At 38.2% G+C, this 20,334-nt stretch overlaps 1 protein-coding gene and 1 pseudogene across 5 annotated transcripts in view; one reads left to right on the top strand and one right to left on the bottom strand.

The window, feature by feature from the left end:
• ZDHHC15 (zDHHC palmitoyltransferase 15) overlaps window positions 1-19,890 on the bottom strand; it is a 156,148-nt gene extending 136,258 nt beyond the window's left edge. For 3 of the 5 annotated variants that reach the window (XR_012374796.1, XR_012374798.1, XM_025883901.2), the window contains exon 1: window positions 19,576-19,884. Coding sequence is in view for 1 of the 5 variants with exons in the window: in XM_025883901.2 (XP_025739686.1) it covers window positions 19,576-19,711 (136 nt within the window). In the remaining 4 variants the exon portion in view is untranslated. Of the gene's footprint in view, window positions 1-19,575 lie in introns of all 5 variants that reach the window. The other 2 variants (XR_012374799.1, XR_012374800.1) reach the window with 2 other exon arrangements.
• Window positions 327-680, top strand: LOC112833042 (small nuclear ribonucleoprotein Sm D2 pseudogene; annotated as a pseudogene).
• Window positions 19,891-20,334: the final 444 nt, after the last annotated feature.

Raw genomic sequence — 20,334 nt, forward strand, 5'->3', positions numbered from 1 at the left:
CCCTCCGCTCCTCCCTGCTGGTCTCTCTCTCTCTCTCTCTCTCTCAACTAAATAAATAAATCTTTAAAAAAATATATAGGGTGTCGGAATGGATAAAATACAAGACCCATCTATATGCTGCCTACAATAGACTCATTTACTCACCTGAAGATTGAAAATGAGGGGATGGAAAAATATTATGCAAATGGACATCAAAAGAAAGGAGTAGCAATATTTATATTGGAAAACTAGACTTTAAACAAAGACCATAAGAACAGATACAGAAGGCAGAGGCAGAAGCAACATGGAGGAGACAGCACTGATTTGGGGGCACAGCCTCTACCACCATGAGCCTCTTCAAAAAACCTAAGACTGAGATGACAATGGAGGCACTACAGGAATGGCAGGAGGAAGAATTAAACATGGGTCCACACTCTGTGCTCGTACAGTAGTGAAGAACAACGCCCATGTGCTCATGAATTGGCATAACAATAAGAAGTTCCTGGGCCATGTGAAAGCCAGTGACAGGCACTGCAACATGGTGGTGGAGAATGTCAAAGAGATGTGAACCAACATCCCCAAGAAGGGCAAGGGCAAGAAGAAATACAAGCCAGTCAGCAAAGACCACTACATCTCCAAAATGTTCCTGACTGGGGACTTGGACATCATGGCCCTGCAGAACTATCATTGCAGGCAAGTAGGGGCCTCCTCCCCACTGGCAGAATATTCTTGCACATCCTACAAAGACCTGCCTTTGTATTGGGAATAAGAATGTCCTGTGTTTCATCAGTGGCAAAAAAAAAAAAGGGAACTATGTCATAATAAAGGGGATGATCCAACAAGAATATCTAACCATGATGAATATTCATGCACCCAACATGGAAGCACCTGAATATATAAAACAATTAATAACAAACATAAAGAAACTCATTGACAGTAACACAATAATAGTAGGGGACTTCAACAACCCATGTACATCAATGGAAAGATCATTTAAACAGAACATCAACAAGGAAACAATGGCTTTGAATGGCACACTGGACCAGATGGACTTAACAGATATATTCACAACATTCCATCCTAAAACAGTAAAATGTACATTCTTTTAAAGATTATGGGATATTCTCCAGTATTAATCACATATTGGGTCACAAATAAGGCATCAACTAATACAAAGATTGAAATCATACCATGAAATTTTTCTGATCACAACACTATGAAACTAGAAGTCAATCACAAGAAAAACTGTGGAAAGACTACAAATACATGGAGGTAAAACAACATGCTACTAAACAATGAATGGGTCAACCAAGAAATCAAAGAAGGAATTAAAGAGTTCAGAGAAACAAATGAAAATGAGAACACAACAGTCAAAATGCTTGGGAAGCAAAAAAGCGGTCCTAAGAGGGAAGTATAAGGCAATACAGGCCTAAATCAAGAAGCAAGAAAAACCTGAAATCAGGAACTTAACATTTCACCTAAAGGAGGTAGAAAGAAAACAACAAATGAAGCCTAAATCTAGCAGAAGGAAGGATATAGTAAAGATTAGAGCAGAAATAAATGATACAGACACTAAAACAAAACAAAACAACAAAAACAGATCAATGAAATCAAGAGCTGGTTCTTTGAAATAATTAATAAAGTTGATAAACCTCTAGCCAGACTTATCAAAAGAAAAGAGAAAGAGCCCAAATGAATAAAATTACAAATGAGAGAAGAGAAAGAACAAAACATCACAGAAATACAAACTATTATAAGAAAATATCATGAAAAGGGGTGCCTGGGTGGCTCAGTCAGTTAAGCGTCTGCCTTTGCCTCAGGTCATGATCCCAGGGTCCTGGGATGGAGCCCCACATCAGGCTCTCTGCTCAGCAGGAAGCCTGCTTCTCCCTCTCCCACTCCCCCTGCTTGTGTTCCCTCTCTTGCTGTCTCTCTCTGTCAAATAAATAAAATCTTAAAAAAAAGAAAATATTATGAAAAACCATATGCCAACAAATTAGACAACCTGGAAGAAATGGATAAATTCTAGAAACATATAAACTACCAAAACTGAAACAGGAAGAAACAGAAAACTTGAACGACTGATAACTAGCAAAGAAACAGAAATCAAAAAATTCCCAACAAACAAAACTCCAGGGCCAGATGGCTTCCAAGGGGAATTCTAACAAACATTTAAAGAAGAGGTAATATCTATTCTTCACAAACTATTCCAAAAAGTAGAAAAGGAAGGAATACTTACAAACTCATTCCATGAGGTCAGCATTACCCTGGTACCAAAACCAGATAAAGACTCCACTAAAAAAAATGACTGTAGGCCAATATCTCTGATGAACATGTATGTAAAAATTCTCAGCAAAAATACTAGCAAATCAAATCCAAGAGTACATTAAACAGTCATTCAACATGATCAAGTGGGATTTATTCCTGGGCTGCAAGGGTGGTTCAATATTCCACAAATCAATCAACATGATACACCACATTAATGAAAGAAAAGATAAGAACCATAAGATCATTTCAATAGATGCAGAAGGAGCATTTGACAAAGTACAACATCCATTCATGATAAAAATGCTCAACAAAGTAGGTTTAGCCGGAACATACCTCAACATAATAAAGGTCATATATGAAAAACCCATCCTCAATGGGGAACGCCTGAGAGCATTTCCTCTACCATCAGGAAGAAGACAGGGATATCCAGTCTCACCCCTGTTGTTTAACAGAGTAGTGGAAGTCATAGCCACAGCAATCAAACAACAAAAATAAATAAAAGGCATCCAAATCAGAAAGGAAACAGTCAAACTTTCACTATTTTCAGATGACATGATACTCTATATAGAAGACCAAAAACATTCCACCAGAAAATTGTTAGTACTGCTACATGAATTCAGTAAAGTTTCAGGATACAAAATCAACATACAGAAATCTGTTTTATTTCTATACCGTAATAATGAAGCAGCAGAAAGAGAAATCGAAGAATCGATCCCATTTACAATTGCACCCAAAACCATAAAATACCTAGGAATAAACCTATCCAAAGAGGCAAAAGACCTATACTCTGAAAAGTAGAAAACACTGATGAAAGAAATTGAAAATATCACAAAGAAATGGAAAGACATTCCATGCTCATGGATTGGAAGAACAAATATTGTTAAAATGTCTATACTGGATCATATGGTAGCTCTATTTTCAACTTTTTGAGGAACCTCCATACTGTTTTCCAGAGTGGCTGCACCAGCTTGCATTCCCACCAACAGTGTAGGAGGGTTCCCCTTTCTCCGCATTCCCACCAACATGTGTCATTTCCGGACTTGTTAATTTTAGCAATTCTGACTGGTGTGAGGTGATATCTCATTGAGGTTTTGATTTGGATTTCCCCGATGCCAAGCGATGTTGAGCACTTTTTCATGTGTCTGTTGGCCATTTGGATGTCTTCTTTGGAAAAATGCCTGTTCATGTCTTCTACCCATTTCTTGATTGGATCATTTGTTTTTTGGGTGTTGAGTTTAAGAAGTTCTTTATAGATTTTGGATACTAGCCCTTTATCTGATATGTCATTTGCCCCAAAGATACAAATGTAGGGCTCCAAAGGGGTACGTGCACCCCAATGTTTATAGCAGCAATGTCCACAATAGCCAAACTGTGGAAAGAGCCAAGATGTCCATTTACAGATGAATGGATAAAGAAGATGTGGTGTATATATATATATATATATATATATATATATATACACACACACACAATGGAATATTATGCATCCATCAAAAGGAATGAAATCTTGCCATTTGCAATGACATGGATGGAACTGGAGGCTGTAGTGATCAAAACAGTATGGTACTGGCACAAAAACAGACACATAGATCAGTGGAACAGAATAAAAATACCAGAAATGAACCCATGTATCCATGGTCAGTTAACCTTTGACCAAGCTGCAAAAAACCAATAGGAAAAAGATAGTCTCTTCAACAAATGGTGTTGGGAAAACTGGAAAGCAACATACAAAAGAATGAAGCTGGACCACTTTCTCACACCACATACAGAAAGAAATTCAAAATGCATTAGAGATTAGGGAACCTGGGTAGTTCAGTTGGTTAAGCATCCAACTCTTGGATTGATCTCAGGGTTGTGAGATTGAGCCCTGTGTTGGGTTCCATAATCAGTGTGGAGTCTGCTTAAGACTCTCTCTCTCACTCTGCTCCTCCCCCTCCTCTCTAAAAAAAATAAATAAATCTTTTAAAAATGCATTAAAGATCTAAATCAGAAAACTGAAATCATCAAAATCCTAGAGAGGATCACAGGCAATAACCTCTTTGACATCAGCCATGGTAACTTCTTTCTAGATATGTCTCCTAACGCAAGGGAAACAAAAGCAAAAATAAACTATTGAGACTTCATCAAAATAAAAAGCTTCTGCATAGTGAAGGTAACAATCCACAAAAACTAAAAGGCAACCCATGGAATGGGAGAAGATATTTGCAAATGACATATATAATAAAGAGTTAGTATCCAAAATATATAAAAAATGTATAAAACTCAACACTGAAAAATGAATAAGCCAGTTAGAAAATGGGCAGAGGACATAATAGACATTTTTCCAAAGAAGACATCCAGATGGCCAACAGACAGATGAAAAGTTGTTCTACATCACTGATCATCAGGAAAATGCAAATCAAAATGACAATGAGATATCATCTCACACCTGTCAGAATGGCTAGAATCAACAACACAAGGAACAACAGGTGTTGGCAAGGATGTGGAGAAAGGGGAACCCTCTTGCACTGCTGGTAGAAATGCAAACTGGTGCACCCACTCTGGAAAACAGTAGGGAGATTCCTCAAAAAGTTAAAAATAGTACTACCCAAAGATCCAACAATTGCATCATTAGGTGTTTACCCAAAAAATACAAAAATACTAATTCAAAGGGATATATACACACTGATGTTTACAGCAGCATTATCTAGAATAGGAAAATTATAGTAACAGCCCAGTTGTCCAGCAACTTATGAATGGATAAAGAAGATGTGGTATATATACACAATGGAATATTTTTCAGCCATAAAAAAGAATGAAATCGGGCGCCTGGGTGGCTCAGTTCATTGAGCGACTGCCTTCGGCTCAGGTCATGATCCTGGAGTCCCGGGATCGAGTCCCACATCAGGCTCCCTGCTCAGCAGGGAGTCTGCTTCTCCCTCTGACTCTCCTCCCCCTCATGCTGTCTCTCATTCTCTCTCTCTCAAATAAATAAATAAAATCTTTAAAAAAAAAAAAGAATGAAATCTTGCCATTTGCAACGACATGGATGGAGCTAGAGAGTATCATAGTAAGAGAAATAAGTTTGCCAGAGAAAGAAAAATACCATATGATTTCACTCATATGTGGAATTTAAGAAACAAAACAAGAAAGCAAAGGGGGATAAAAGAGAGAGGCAAACCAAGAAACAGTCTCTTAACTATGGAGAAGAAACTAGTGGTTATCAGAGGTAAAGTAGGAGGGGATGGGTTAAATAGGTGATTGGGACAAGGAGTGCACTTGTAATGAGCACTGGTGTTGTATGGAAGTGTTGAATCATTATATTGTACACCTGAAACTAATACTACACTGTATGTTAAATAACTGGAATTTAAATAAAAACTTAAAAAATTGATAGGAGGCAATAAATGATATATATTGATAAAGGGGCTAACCCATCAAGATGATGTAACAATTGTAAACATGCACAAAATGAACAATAGAGCACCCAAATATAAGAAGCTAACATTAACAGAATTGAAAGGAACAGCAGATAGTATTAAAATTTTAAGCTTGAGACTATAGAAAAACTAGAGAGAAGATCAGTAAGAAAATAGAGGACTTGAACAACACTATAAACCAATTAGTCTAACAGACATATGTAGAACACTGAACCCAACAACAGAAAAATACATGTTCTTCTCAAATGTACATGGAACATTTGCTATTATAAACCATATAATAGGCTACAAAACAAATCTTTGGGTCATACTATTTTTAACTTTTTGAGGAACCTCCCTACTGTTTTCCAGAGTGGGTGCATCAGTTTGCATTTCTACCAGCAGTGCAAGAGGGTTCCCCTTTCTCCACATCCTTGCCAACACCTGTTGTTCCTTGTGTTGTTGATTCTAGCCATTCTGACAGGTGTGAGATGATATCTCATTGTCATTTTGATTTGCATTTTCCTGATGATCAGTGATGTAGAACAACTTTTCATCTGTCTGTTGGCCATCTGGATGTCTTCTTTGGAAAAATGTCTATTATGTCCTCTGCCCATTTTCTAACTGGCTTATTCATTTTTCAGTGTTGAGTTTTATACATTTTTTTATATATTTTGGATATTCTTTATTATATATGTCATTTGCAAATATCTTCTCCCATTCCATGGGTTGCCTTTTAGTTTTTGTGGATTTTAAATTTAAAAGATTGAAATCATACAAAGTTTCTTTTCTGACACAATGGAATTAAACTGGAAATGAATAACAACAAAAACTATAAAATTTAAAATATGGGGAAATTAAACAACACACCCCTTTTTCAATTTATAACTAATCAGCTTATAAGGTCTTAATCTTTTGCTATATTTACTTCATGTATTCTTAAAAAAATTTTTATTTGAGTATGGCTGACAGAATGTTTTATTGGTCTCAGGTGTACAACATTGTGATTCAACAAGAGTATGTTTTGCTAAAAAATAAACTTTTAAGCAATGGATCAAGGAATAAATTACAAGTGACAATAGAAAATACTTTGAAATGAATGAATATATAAAGGCAACATACCAAATCTTAAAAGATACAGTAAAAGCAGTACTCAAGAGGTAAATTTATGGCTTTTTTTTTCCTAAAGATTTTATTTATTTACTTGAGAGAGAGAGAGCACAGAGGGAGAGGGAGAAGCAGACCCCCACTGAGCAGGAGCCTGATGTGAGGCTCAATCTCAGGACCCTGGGATCATGACCTGAGCCAAAGGCAGACACTCAACCAACTGAGCCATGCAGCCACCCCAAATTTATGGTTTTAAATACCTACATTATTAAAGAGCAAAAATATCAAATCAATGACCTTACTTTACACCTTAAGGAACTAAAACAGAAGAGAAAACTAAATTCAAAGCTAGCAGAAGGAAGGATATAATAAAGAACAGACTTGAGAAAAACAAAATAGAGAACTCAAAAACAATAGAATCAATGAAACTGAAAGTTGGGACCTTGAAAAAAATCAACAGAATTGACAAACCTTTAACTAACCAGAACAGGAGAGAGGACTCAAATTACTAATATCAGAAATATAGTGGAGATAGTAATAGAGAACTTACATAAATAGAAAGGATTATAATAGAATAGTAGGAACAATTATATGCAAACAAATTGGATAACCTAGATGAAATGGACAAATTCCTGAAAACACAGAAATTTCCAAAATTGAGTCAAGAAGAAAGAAAATCTGAGCAGACCTTAAAAAGATTGAATCAATAATCAAAAATCTCCCAACAACAAAAATCCAAGACCAGATAGCTTCAGTGGTGAATTGTACCAAATATTTAAAGAAGAATAAACACCCATCCTTTTCAAACTCTTACAAAAAAATCAAAGAGAGAACACTTCCTAACTTACTCTATGATGCCAGCATTACCCTTATGCCTGTGGTGGATAAAGACGTCACAAGAAAAGAAAATGACATACAAATATCTCATGAATATAGATGTAACACTACTGAAAAATTACCAGCAAACCAAATTCAGCAGCATATTAGAGGATTATACATCATGGTCAAGTGAGATGTATCCAAGAAATATAAGTCTACTTCAACATATGAAAATCAATAAGAGAATAAAGGAAAAAATATACAGTCATCTCCACTGATGCTAGAAAAGTATTTGACAAGATACCACAAACTTTCATGAATAAAAAATAGTCAAGAAACTAGGAATACTGCACAAGGTTTCCTTTTTCTCCACATCCTTGACAACACTTGTTGTTTCTTGTTTTTGATTTTAGCTATTCTGACAGGTGTGGGGTGATATCTCATTGTGGTTTTGATTTGCATTTCCCTGGTGATGAGTGATGATGAGCATTTTTCAGGTGTCTGTTGGCCATCTGGATGTCTTATTTGGAGAAATGTCTCTTCATGTCTTCTGCCCATTTTTTAATTGGATTGTTTTGTGGGTGTTGAGTTGTATCAGTTCTTTATACATTTTTAGATACTAATCCTTTATCAGATATGTCATTTGCAAATATCTTCTCCCATTTAGTAGGTTGCCTTTTAGTTTTGTTGGCTGTTTTCTTTGATGTGCAGAAGCTTTTTATTTTGATGCAGTCCCATAGTTTATTTTTGCTTTTATTTCCCTTACCTCAGGAGACAGATCTAAAAAAAAATGTTGCTAGGGTCGATGTCAGAGAAATTATTGCTTGTGCTCTCTTCTAGGATTTTTATGGTTTCAGGTCTCACATTTAGGCCTTTAATCTAATATGGAGGTTCTTCAAAAAGTTAAAAATAGAACTGCCCTATGATCCAATAATCACAGTACTGGGTATTTACTGCAAAAATGCAAAAACGCTAATTCAAAAAGATACATGCACCCCTATGTTTTTTTGCAGCATTATTTACAATAGTCAAACTATGGAAGCAGCCTAAGTGTTCATCAATAGTTGAATAGCTAAAGATGTGGTATATATTCATTCAATGGAATATTATTCAGCCATAAATAAGAATTAAATCTTGCCATTTGCAACAAAATGGACAGAGGTAGAAAGTATAATGCTAAGCAGAACAAGTAAGAGATAGACAACAAATACCATATGATTTCATTCATATGTAGAATGTAGAAAGTAAAAAAACAAAAGAAAAAAGAGAGAGAAACCAAGAAACAGACTCTTAACTATAGAGAACAAACTGATGGTTAGCAGAGGGGAGGCTGGTGGGGGGAATGGGTGAAATAGTGACGGGGATTAAGGAGTGCACATGTGGTGATGAGCACTGAGTAATGTACAGAATTGTTGAATCACTGTATTGTACACCAGAAACTAATATAACATTGTATGTTAACTGTACTAGAAATAAATGTTTTTGAAAAAAGAAACCAGAAATAGAAGTGAAGTTTCTCAACTTGATAAAGGGCATTTATGGAAAACACACAGCTAACAGTATACTCAATGACAAAAGATTAAAAACTTTTTACTTCAGATAAAAAACAAGGAAAGGATGCCTGTTTTTATCACTTTGATTCAATGTTGTACTGAAAGTTGTAGGCAGTGCAATAAGGCCAAGAAAAGGAAAAAAAATCCTAATTGGAAAGAAGGAATGAAATTATTTTTATTGGCAGATGATGTGATCCTACTGTACAAATAATTCTAAGGAATCCACTGAAAAATCTCTTAGAGCTAATAAGCAAATTTAGCAAAATTACAGAATATAAGGTCAACAATACATACCAGTTTTATTTCTATGAACTAGCAATGAACAATCAGAAAAGGAAATTTAAAAAAAAGATTCCGAGTTGAGATCCCAGTAGTTAAGATGGTGGAGGAGTAGGGGACCTTAATTTTATCTGGTCCCTGTAATTCAGCTACATAGTTATCAAATCATTCTGAACAAATGCAAAATAAATCGGATATCTAAGAAAAGAATTGCTGCAATTCTACAAATAAAAAAGTGACCACTTTTTGTAAGGTAGGATGTCTGGAGATGTGAATCTGGGTGATATATCTGAAGATAGAGTGGAGGGGCAGGAGCTAGCTTAAGGAAGCCACCACAAAGTATTATGAGCAGTGGAGTGCAAAATCAGAACTTTCAGAGGTCGGCTAACAGTGTGGGACATCCCTGGCTTAAAGGTGCTCAGGTGGTGAAGCAGGGCAGAATCCTAGGTGCGACAGTGTGGTGTCATGATCCCCGGGGTCACAAGAACAGGGGTGACTGAATGTGGCAGTTTCCAGGCTTCGGAGTGTGGAAACTTGGCTGAAAACAGAGGGTCTAGGCACCGGCTTTCTGCTCAGTGTTGCAAACTGCTGCACTGTCAAGCAACTGTTCTCCAGGCAGGGGCCCAGCAAAAGGCAGAAGTGCAGTGAGACCCCCCACTCCTTCCCCCAGGAGGAATGGCATGGGTTCACATCACAGGAGTCCATAAAGTTTGGAGACTAGAAAGTGGGACATTTGCCTGAGATAAAAATGCTCAGTCACAGGCTGGGTGAACACAGAATTCAAGTGGAAACCAGGGAGACAAGAGTGACTGACTGCTTTTCTGTGAGGGCTCACTGAAGAGTCAGGTAGGCAGTATTTAAACTCCAGGGCTAGAGATCTGGGTGCTGCCATTTTAATCCCCCCCATTGGTGCTGAAAGCCTTCAGGGAGCAAAACAGTGCCATATAGTGCAATCTGCATCCCTTTACACTGAGCCTACCCCCTGTAAAGGGGGACGCAATTCTACCTGGGCAAGGATACCTGAGAATCAGTGCAACTGGCCCCTCCCCCAGAAGACCAGTAGGAACAATTCACTAGCATGAAGTTTACTGATCACAGAGAACTGCAAAACTTCAGCACTTGGGGGAAACAGAATATAGCATTCATGTTTATATTATTATTGTTATTATTATTTAGTCTTTTAGTTTTATTTTTTCCAGCTATTTTCTTATTTTTTCAATTCTTTTTTCATGTTTATCTATATATGTTTTATATGTACATATATATATTATTTTTGGTTTCCTTCATTGTATTTTGTTGTATTTTTTTATATACAGGTTTTTCTTTCTTTCCCATTTTGAGATCTAGTTTTCTTAATCAAACAAACCAAAATACCCCCAGGATTTAGTTTACTGTTTTGTTCTGGTTTACTTCTTATTTGGCTTTTTTATTTTGATTCGTTTCCATTTTCTTCTGGTTAGTTTTGTTTGTATTTTTCTGGTGTTGTTAATTTTGTCTTTTCTCTCTCTTTCTTTTATTCATTTCTGGGCATAATGATGAGATGGAGAAATTCAACCCAAAAGAAAGAACAGGAAGTACTCACTGCTGGGGATTTAAACAGGAAGAAGTACTCCTGCTGGGACAGGATATAAGTAAGACATCAGAACTAGAATTCAAAACAATTATAAAGGCACTAGCTGGGGTGGAAAAAAGCATAGAAGACGGTAGACAATTCCTTACTGTACAAATAAAAGAACTAAAATCTAATCAGGTCAAAGTTAAAAATGCGGTTCCTGAGATGCAATAAAAAAATGGAGGCTCTAACAGCTAGTGTAAATGAGACAGAAGACAGAGTCAGGGATACAGAAGACAAAATGATGGAAAACAAGGAAGCTGAGAAAAAGAGAGAAACTCAGCTATTGGATCATGAAAGGAGAATTAGAGAAATCAGTGATACCATAAAGCGAAATAATATTCAAATAATAAGGGTCCCAGAAAATGAGGGGGGGACAGAAGGGTTACTTAAACAAATTATAACTGAGAACATCCCTAATCTGGGGAAGGAAACAGGCATTCAAGTTGAGGAGGCATACAGAACCCTCCCTTCAAAATCAATAAAAACAGGTCAACACCTTGACATATAATAATGAAACCTGAAAATTTCAGAAATAAAGAGAAAATCCTGAAAGCAGCTCTGGAAAAAGATCCTTAACCTACAAGGGTAAAAAGATAAAGCTGGCAGCAGATCTGTCCACAGAGATCTGCCAGGCCAGAAAGGACTGGCTAAGTGGGAAAAATATGCAGCCAAGAATACTTTATCCAGCAAGGCTGCCATTCAAAATAGAAGGATAGATAGTTTCCAGGAAAAACAAAAACTAAAGGAATTTGTGAACACTAAACCAGCCCTGCAAGAAATATTAGAGGAGATCCTTTGAGTGGAGAGAGAGCCCCAAAGTAACAAAGACCAGAAAGGAACAGAGACAATCTACAGAAACAGAGACTTTACAGGTCATAAAATGACACTAAATTCATATCTTTCAATAATTACTCTGAATGTAAATGGACAAAAAACTCCAATAAAAAAAACACAGGGTATCAGATTGTATTGAAAAATAAGACCCATCGAAATGCTATCTATAAGAGACTTTTTTTAGACCCAAAGGCACTCCCAGATTGAAAGTAAGGGGGTGGAGAACCATTTATCATACAAATGGACATTAAAAGAAAGCTGGAGTAGCCATACTTATATCAGACAAACTAGATTTTAGACCAAAGACTGAAATAAGAAATGAAGAAAGATACTATATCATAATAAAAGGATCTATCCAACAAGATCGAACAATTGTAAATATTTATGCTCCTAATTAGGGAGCAGCCAACTATAAAAACCAATTAACAACAATATTAAAGAAACGCGGTGGTAACAGAACAATCTTAGTAGTGGACTTTAACACCCCACTCATAGCAATGGACCGATCATCTAAGCAGAAGATCCACAAGGAAACAAAGGCTTTAAATGACACACTACCAGATAGACTTTACAGATATATTCAGAGCCTTTCAGCCTAAAACAACAGAATACATATTCTTCTCCAGGGCACATGAAACATCCTACAGAATAGATCACGAATCAGGTGTCACCTGGTACAAAAAGACTGAGATTACACCATGCATATTTTCAGACCACAATGCTTTATTTTTTTTATTTTAATTTTATTTATTTATTTCAGAGAGACAGAAAGAGAGAGAGCAAGCACAAGTGGGTGGAGAGGCAGAGGGAGGGGCAGACTCCCTGCTGAGCAGGGAGTCCAAGGCAGGGCTCAATCCCAGGACTCTGGGATCATGACCTGAGCCAAAGGCAGATACTTAACTGAGCCACCCAGGCACCCCGGACCACAATGCTTTAAAACTTGAACTAATCACATGAGAAAATTTGGAAAGAACAAAACTACATGGAGGTTAAAGAGCATTCTAGTAAAGAATGAATGGGTCAACAGGGATATAAGAACAATTAAAAAACACATGGAAACAAATGAAAATGAAAACAAGATAGTTCAGAACCTTTGGGACGAAGCAAAGGCAGTCCTAAGCAGGAAGTATATAGTTATACAGGCCTTTCTCAAGAAACAAGAAAAGTCTCAAATACACAACATAAACTTACACCTAAAGGAGCTGGAAAAATAACAGCAAATAAAGCCAAAATCCAGCTGGAAAAGAGAAATAATAAAGATTACAACAGAAATCAATGATACAGAAAAAAAAAATAGAACAGATCAAAACTAGGAGCTGGTTCTTTCAAATTAATAAGATAGATAAACCCCTAGCCAAACTTATCAGAAAGAAAAGTGAAAGGACCCAAATGAATAAAATCAGGAATGAAAGAGGAGAAATCACAACCAACACTGAAGAAATACATTGTAAGAGAATATTATGAGCAATTATACAGCAACAAATTAGGCAATCTGGAAGAAATGGATGCATTCCTAGAAACATACATACTACCAAAACTGAAACAGGAACAAATAGAAAACCTGAGCAAACACATAATCAGCAATGAAATTGAAGCAATAATCAAAAATCACCCAATAAACAAGAGTCCAGGGCCAGATGGCCTCCCAGGGGAATTCTACCAAACATTTAAAGAAGAATTAATACCTTTTCTTCTGAAGCTGCTTAAAAAAAAAAATTGAAGGAAAATTTCCAAACTCATTCTATGAGGCCAGCATTACCTTGATCCCAAAACCAAAGACCCCACCAAAAAGGAGAATTACAGACCAATATCCCTGATGAACATGGATGTAAAAATGTTTACGAAGATACTAGCTAATAGGATCCAACAGTACATTAAAAGGATTACTCACCACCACCAAATAGGATTTATTCTTGGGCTGCGGGGGTGGTTCACCATCCACAAATCAATCAATGTGATACACCACATCAACAAAAGAAAGGACAGAACATTACAATCCTCTCATAGATGCAGAAAAAGCATTTGACAAAATACAGAATCCTTTCTTGATAAAAACCCTCTGCGGTGTACATACCTCAATATCATAAAAACCACATATGAAAAAACCACAGTCGGGGCGCCTGAGTGGCTCAGTCGTTAAGCGTCTGCCTTTGGCTCAGGTCATGATCCCAGGGTCCTGGGATCGAGCCCCACGTCAGGCTCCCTGCTCAGTGAAGAGTCTGCTTTCCCCTCTCCCTCTGCCTGCCTCTCTGCCTACTTATGCTCTCTGTCAAATAAATAAATTAAATTTTTTTAAAAAAGAGAGAGAAAAAAAACCCACAGCAAATACCATCCTCAATGGGGAAAAACTGAGAGCTTGTCCTAAGGTCAAGGAATTGATCCCATTTACAATTGCACCAAAAACCCTAAGATACCTAGAAATAAACATAACCAAAAAGGTAAATGATCTGTGCTCTGAAAACTATGGAACACTTATGAAAGAAATTGAGGAAGACATGAAGAAATGGAAAAACGTTCCATGCTCATGGATTGGAAGAACAAATACTGTTAAAATGTCTATACTACCCAAAGCAGATCACCCATTCAATGCAATCCTTATGAAAATACCATCAACATTTTTCACAGACTTGGAAAAAATAATCTTAAAATTTATATGGAACCAGAAAAGACCCCGAATAGCCAAAGAAATGTTGAAAAAGAAAACCAAAACTGGAGGCATCACAATTCTAGACTTCAGGTTGTATTACATAGCTGTAATCATAAAGACAGTATGATACCGGCACAAAAAAAGACATATAGATCAATGGAACAGAATAGAAAACCCAGAAATGGACCCTCAACTCTATGGGCAACTAATCTTTGACAAAGCAGGAAAGAACATCCATTTGAAAAAAGACAGTCTCTTCAACAAATGGTGTTGGGAAAATTGGACAGCCACATGCAGAAGAATGAAACTGGACCATTTCCTTATACCATACCCAAAAATAGACTCAAAATGGATGAAAGACTTAAATATGAAACAGGAATCCATCAAAATCCTTGAGGAGAACACAGGCAGCATCCTCTTTGACCTCAGCTGCAGCAACTTCTTGCTAGACACGTCTCCAAAGGCAAGGGAAAGGAAAGGCAAAAATGAACTACTGGGACTTCATCAAGATAAAAAGCTTTTGCACAGCAAAGGAAACAGTTGACAAAACCAAAAGACAACCGACAGAATGGGAGAAGATATTTGCAAATGACATATCAAATAAAGGGCTAGTATCCAAAATCTATAAAGAACATATCAAACTCAACACCCAAAGAACAAATAATCCAGTCAAGAAATGGACAGAAGACACAAACAGATATTTCTCCAAAGAAGACATACAAATGGCCAACAGACACATGAAAAAATGCCCCATATCACTCAGCATCAGGGAAATACAAATCAAGACCACAATGAGATACCACCTCACACCAGTCACAATGGCTAAAATTAACAAGTCAGGAAAGGACAGATGTTGGCGAGGATGTGGAGAAAGGGGAACCTTCCTACACTGTTGGTGGGAATGCAAGTTGGTGCAGCCACTCTGGAAAACGGTATGGAGGTTCCTCAAAAAGTTGAAAATAGAGCTACCCTATGACCCAGTAATTGCACTACTGGGTATTTGCCCCAAAGATACAAATGTAGTGATCCAAAATGGAATATTATGTAGCCATCAAGAAGAATGGAATCTTGCCATTTGCAATGACATGGATGGAACCATAGGGTATTATGCTAGGCAAAATATGTCAGTCAGGGAAAGACAATTATCATATGATCTCACTGGTATGTGGACTTTAAGAAACAAAACAGAGGATCATAGGGGAAGACACGAAAAAATTAAAGAAGATGAAACCAGAGAGGGAGACAAATCATAGGAGACTCTTAAGTATAGGAAACAAACTGAGGGTTGCTGGAGGGGCAGGGGGTGCAGAGATGGAGTAACTGGGTAATGGACATTAAGGAGGGCATGTGATGTAATGAGCACTGGGTATTATATAAGACTGATGAGTCATAGGCCTGTACCTCTGAAACGAATCATACATTATATGTTAAATAATTGAATTTAAATAAAAAATCTTTTAAAAATGGGCAAAAGACATGAATAGACATTTTCCAAAGAAGATATACAGATGCATGATATTATTTAAATCTCACAACAACAATGCTCTAAATAGCATATAGTAGGTGCTAAGGAAGTATCTGTGGTATGAATGAACAACCATATAAGCAAGGCGCCATGTGAGGCAACCTTGGTTGAGAAAGATTAGGTAAATTGCCACAGATCTCCTAGTTAGTAAGTGGCAGAATTCAAACTTTTATAAGACAAAAATACCACTTTTTGGCTTCAGTTCTAACCTGAAATTACAGATAAAGACATCAGGTTCTATTTGGAGAAAGAAGTTAGGTCCTTAATACTACTTTTTGAGTCATATTGAAATTTGAATCTGTTAATTTGGTTGTGTTGTTTTGGTTTCAAGCAGCCTTGACACCCAATTTTCCATTATTTCCTAAACAAGTGACTTAGGAAGATTTGACTTAACCTCTCTGAAACCAAGGTTTTAGGAGACTGTAAAATGAAGATGACAGAATGAAGGTGGAGCCAGAATTGGAAGTGAAGGCTACCTTACTCTCCTGGTTTTTAAATAATGATAACTGATGCAAAATATTAAGAAAACACTGTGCAGGCCAAATAAAATACATCTGCAGGTGACATTTGGCCTGTTAGTCACAAGTTTTGCCTTCTATATTTGTTGAGAGAAGGCAGAGAGTTATGACACTATGGCGGTTAAAGCATGGACTGTGGAACCATACTGCCTGGGTTGCCATCTAAGCTCGGCCATTTACTAGCTCTATGACCCTAGGCAACCTTCTTCATCTGTCTGTGCCTCAGTTTTCTTGTCTTTAAAATGGGAATGTACCTTATAAGGTTGTTATGAGAATTGAGTGTGAGTGTGTGCACGTGTGTGTGTGTGTGTGTGCATGCGTGAGCACCATTTAAAACAGTGCCTGGCATATAACAAGTACTCTGCAAATATGTTAAATAAAACAAAATAAAAAAGCTCTAAGCTTCCTTTAACTATTTTCACTAATTCTAACCTGAACTTTGCCTAAGTTTGCACATCTATAAAATGGGGACACTAAGGGTACCTACTTTGTATGGTTATTGTCAGGATAAAGTGATTTAATATAGAGAGAATTAAGATATCTACAGTACTTAGAACATTGCCTAGAACAGATTAAGCACTATGTAAGTGTCAGCTATTATTATTATTAATTTTTTAAATGAATGCTTGGCTAAGCTCATGTAAGTCAGTACTGCAAAACTTTTAACATATGCTTAGTAGTGTTTACAAGATGGTATTGATCCTAAGAAGCAAAGCCCATAGTATAATAATGGAGCTGAACTTTTAACCCTTCAATCATTCAAAAAGTAAAATGGTGAAGTCTGAAAATAGTAAAACTTCCTAATCATTGCATAGCCCACTTAATACTCATCAATAAAGCTGAGGTTTATTGTTGAGGTAAAGGTTGAAATAAAATTTGAGATAAAAAGAAAAGCAGCCTGTATCTGCATCTATAAAGGCAACTAATTGAATTTATTTTTAACATCTCAGTACATTTTCCATAATAAATCTAAGAAGGAGAGGTAGAAAATTCAAACTCTCATGCACAGTTTATTAGAAGAAATTTCTATATTGGGAAACAGTTATCTCCTGGCTCCCTACTTAATCTCCACCTACCTGGAGTAAACTATTGCTTTGTCAAATACATAAGAGAAGGAAGTTGTAAGAAGGGTCGGGTCCTGGGTTGGACAAAACAGCACCCTAACCATAATTTTTAAGATGTTAAAAACCCAGTATAAAGACATAAAGTTATTGTGGAAGGACCTGACAGTGCGTGGGTGACCAAAGGGCCAAATAAGAGTCCTAGTGTGAGGGGACTTGAAATATGCTGGAACCTCATACTGAATGAATGGGGATCATTGCAGGATACAAGTTTAAAGGTGCTAGAAGTAGGATTTCTCAAATTGAAGCAACAATAACTATTAGTGAATCTCATTTGAGAAGAGATGGAAATTCTTCAATGAGAGAGGAGAGAGGCAAGGGGAGATCTCACTGTGAGAAAAACAGAAGGTCTGTTGTGAGGAGACAGGATATAATATAAAAACTCCATTGTGAATTTATAAGAACACTATAAAACCATTAGTGATAAGGATAGGTGACTGGGGTAATACAATTGGGGAACATACAGGATAGGATGTTGGGGTTTGTTTCAGGAAATATTGTGGAATTCTGAGTTTGAAAGCATAAGATAGGCTGTGGGAACCATTTTATAAATAAGAAGGGGATGGAATGCTCCATAATGTGACAGGACAGGGTACAAGAGGAGACTCTAGATTTATAAAAGGGATGATCTAATGAAATGGGACAAGAAATGAGGCTCCCATGGGACTGGGAAGGAAGTATTAGAAATCCCAGTGGAAAAGGATAGTGTTTTCCTAGTTTGAGAAGACAGGGGAAAAGGACAACCCTAAAGGGAATTGAGATAAAATAATAATAATAAAAAAAACTTAGAGAAAGAGGATGGCAAAATGTGGGGCTAACAATAAAAGAGAACTGCAGGAGGTGGGGATTAGTTTTCAAAACAGATAAGAAGGGGGGAGTATCATTAGAAAAGTAGTAATGGTAACTGAAAAGAAAAGTAGTGACCTTAGGGAGGGGTGTGAGATATTGTGGAAACTCTTGTGGGAGGGTAAAGAGGACACTAATGTGAGAAGAGAGTGGACAAGGCATGACCATATTGTGATAAAAGCAGGGTGCCTAGTATGAGGTGTGAGAAAATAATGTGAGGACCCTAATGGAAAGGAGTGAATGCTCCTCAAAGCAGGAGAGCAGAAGATGAAAGGGAACCCCAGTGTGATAAAATCAGGTACTCTAATGTGAGGGGACAGGACAAGGTGTATTGTAGGACCCTCATTCCACTGGAGAAGATGACAGAATGGTAAAGCCCACAGGGAAAGAGAATAAAGGGCCCATTTTCACTTTGTGAAAAGGGGAGACCCAGTGGGATAAAACAAGGCATACTGTGGGGTCCTATGTGGGAGAAGCTGTGAAGCACTTATGCCAGTGTGAGAGGATCATGGAAAAAGGATGAATTCCAGTGTTGGAAAAAAGAGAGCTAGTAAGAGAGTACAGGAAATATTTCGGGATTCCTTAGTGGGAAGGAATGCGAAAATGTGGGGCTCCTAGTTGGATGCATTGGTGGGATTCAGAGTGCAAGCAGTTTAACGATACAGGGTGTGTTGTTTTCTCAATTGCGTAGGGTGGGAGCCCCCAGAACGAGAACACCAGGCACAAGTGGTTGTCCTATATGAGAAAAGGGGGCTCTAGTGGAAAGTGCCAGGAGATTCTTGTGGGTAAGGCCAGGGAATAATGTAAAAAGCCCTCAGTGGGAAGCGATGGCGACACGGTGGGACCCTCGTGGGTGAAGAAATATTGTGAGAAGCCAGAGGCTGGAGATGAGGAGGTCTCCAGAGAGCTAAGAACAAACAAACAACCCCCACCCCTCAAAAAAAAAAAAAAAGCCCTGCAGTGTGAGGGTTAAGAACACGCGGGAGGGGGACACCAGTGTGAAGGGTACGACAGACAATTACGCTGGAGCATAATTTCCCCACCGTAGGTGCCCAGCTCCACTTACCCAGGCAGAGTTCAAAGACGTAGGCATAGTAGGACCAAAGCACAACGAGGACGATAACAAGCACTGGCACCCAGGAAAGTACTCGGCGGCAGCATCGCAGCCCCCCGGACAGAGCCATCTTCCAGCCCCGCCGCATCTTTGGATCGAAGATCGACCGAGCAGGCCTGCCGGCGCTGGGTCGGAACTGCCCGGCAGGCAGCTGGGAGGCTGGAAGGCGCGCTGTGCGGCGCTCCACTGCCTAGCCTGGCGGGAACCGTCTCACCAAACCGATACCACCTGTAAGGCTGCGGGGCAGAGTGCGCCCTGCCTGGCACAATAGGCATGAGTCATGGCGAGGAGGAACTGGCCTTGTTGGAGCGGAAGGTGATACGCCCGGCAGTCGAGGCCGGGCACGCTCAGAGGGAATGCGGTCCCTCCCCTTTTCTCCTCTTCCACCCCCTTGCTACAGCGCTAGATGCAGAGCTGGACCTCCGCAAAACGGTGAAGCGGAAGAAATTTGGGTCCGCCCATCTGTCTTTACTGCACTGCGTCCCCCCTCGTCTCCTTTCTGATCTCTCTTTCGGTTTTTTGTCTCTCTTTGTTTCCCCCCTCAACACAAACGCGGGAGCACACGTACACGCTGTGCGAAAGACGCCAGCCATAGCCTCTTAAGACCGAAAGGTTATCCAACCCCATCCTCCCACTGCTGCTTGAACAATGTGTTTAACGCGTAGTGCCGCAATCACTGCATAGGTAAGTCCAACAGGACGCTCCCCCCTT

Source organism: Callorhinus ursinus, unplaced genomic scaffold (genome assembly GCF_003265705.2).
Source record: "Callorhinus ursinus isolate GAN/ISIS: 27379988/994484 unplaced genomic scaffold, GSC_fseal_2.0 scaffold40, whole genome shotgun sequence".
Lineage (NCBI taxonomy): Eukaryota > Metazoa > Chordata > Mammalia > Carnivora > Otariidae > Callorhinus > Callorhinus ursinus.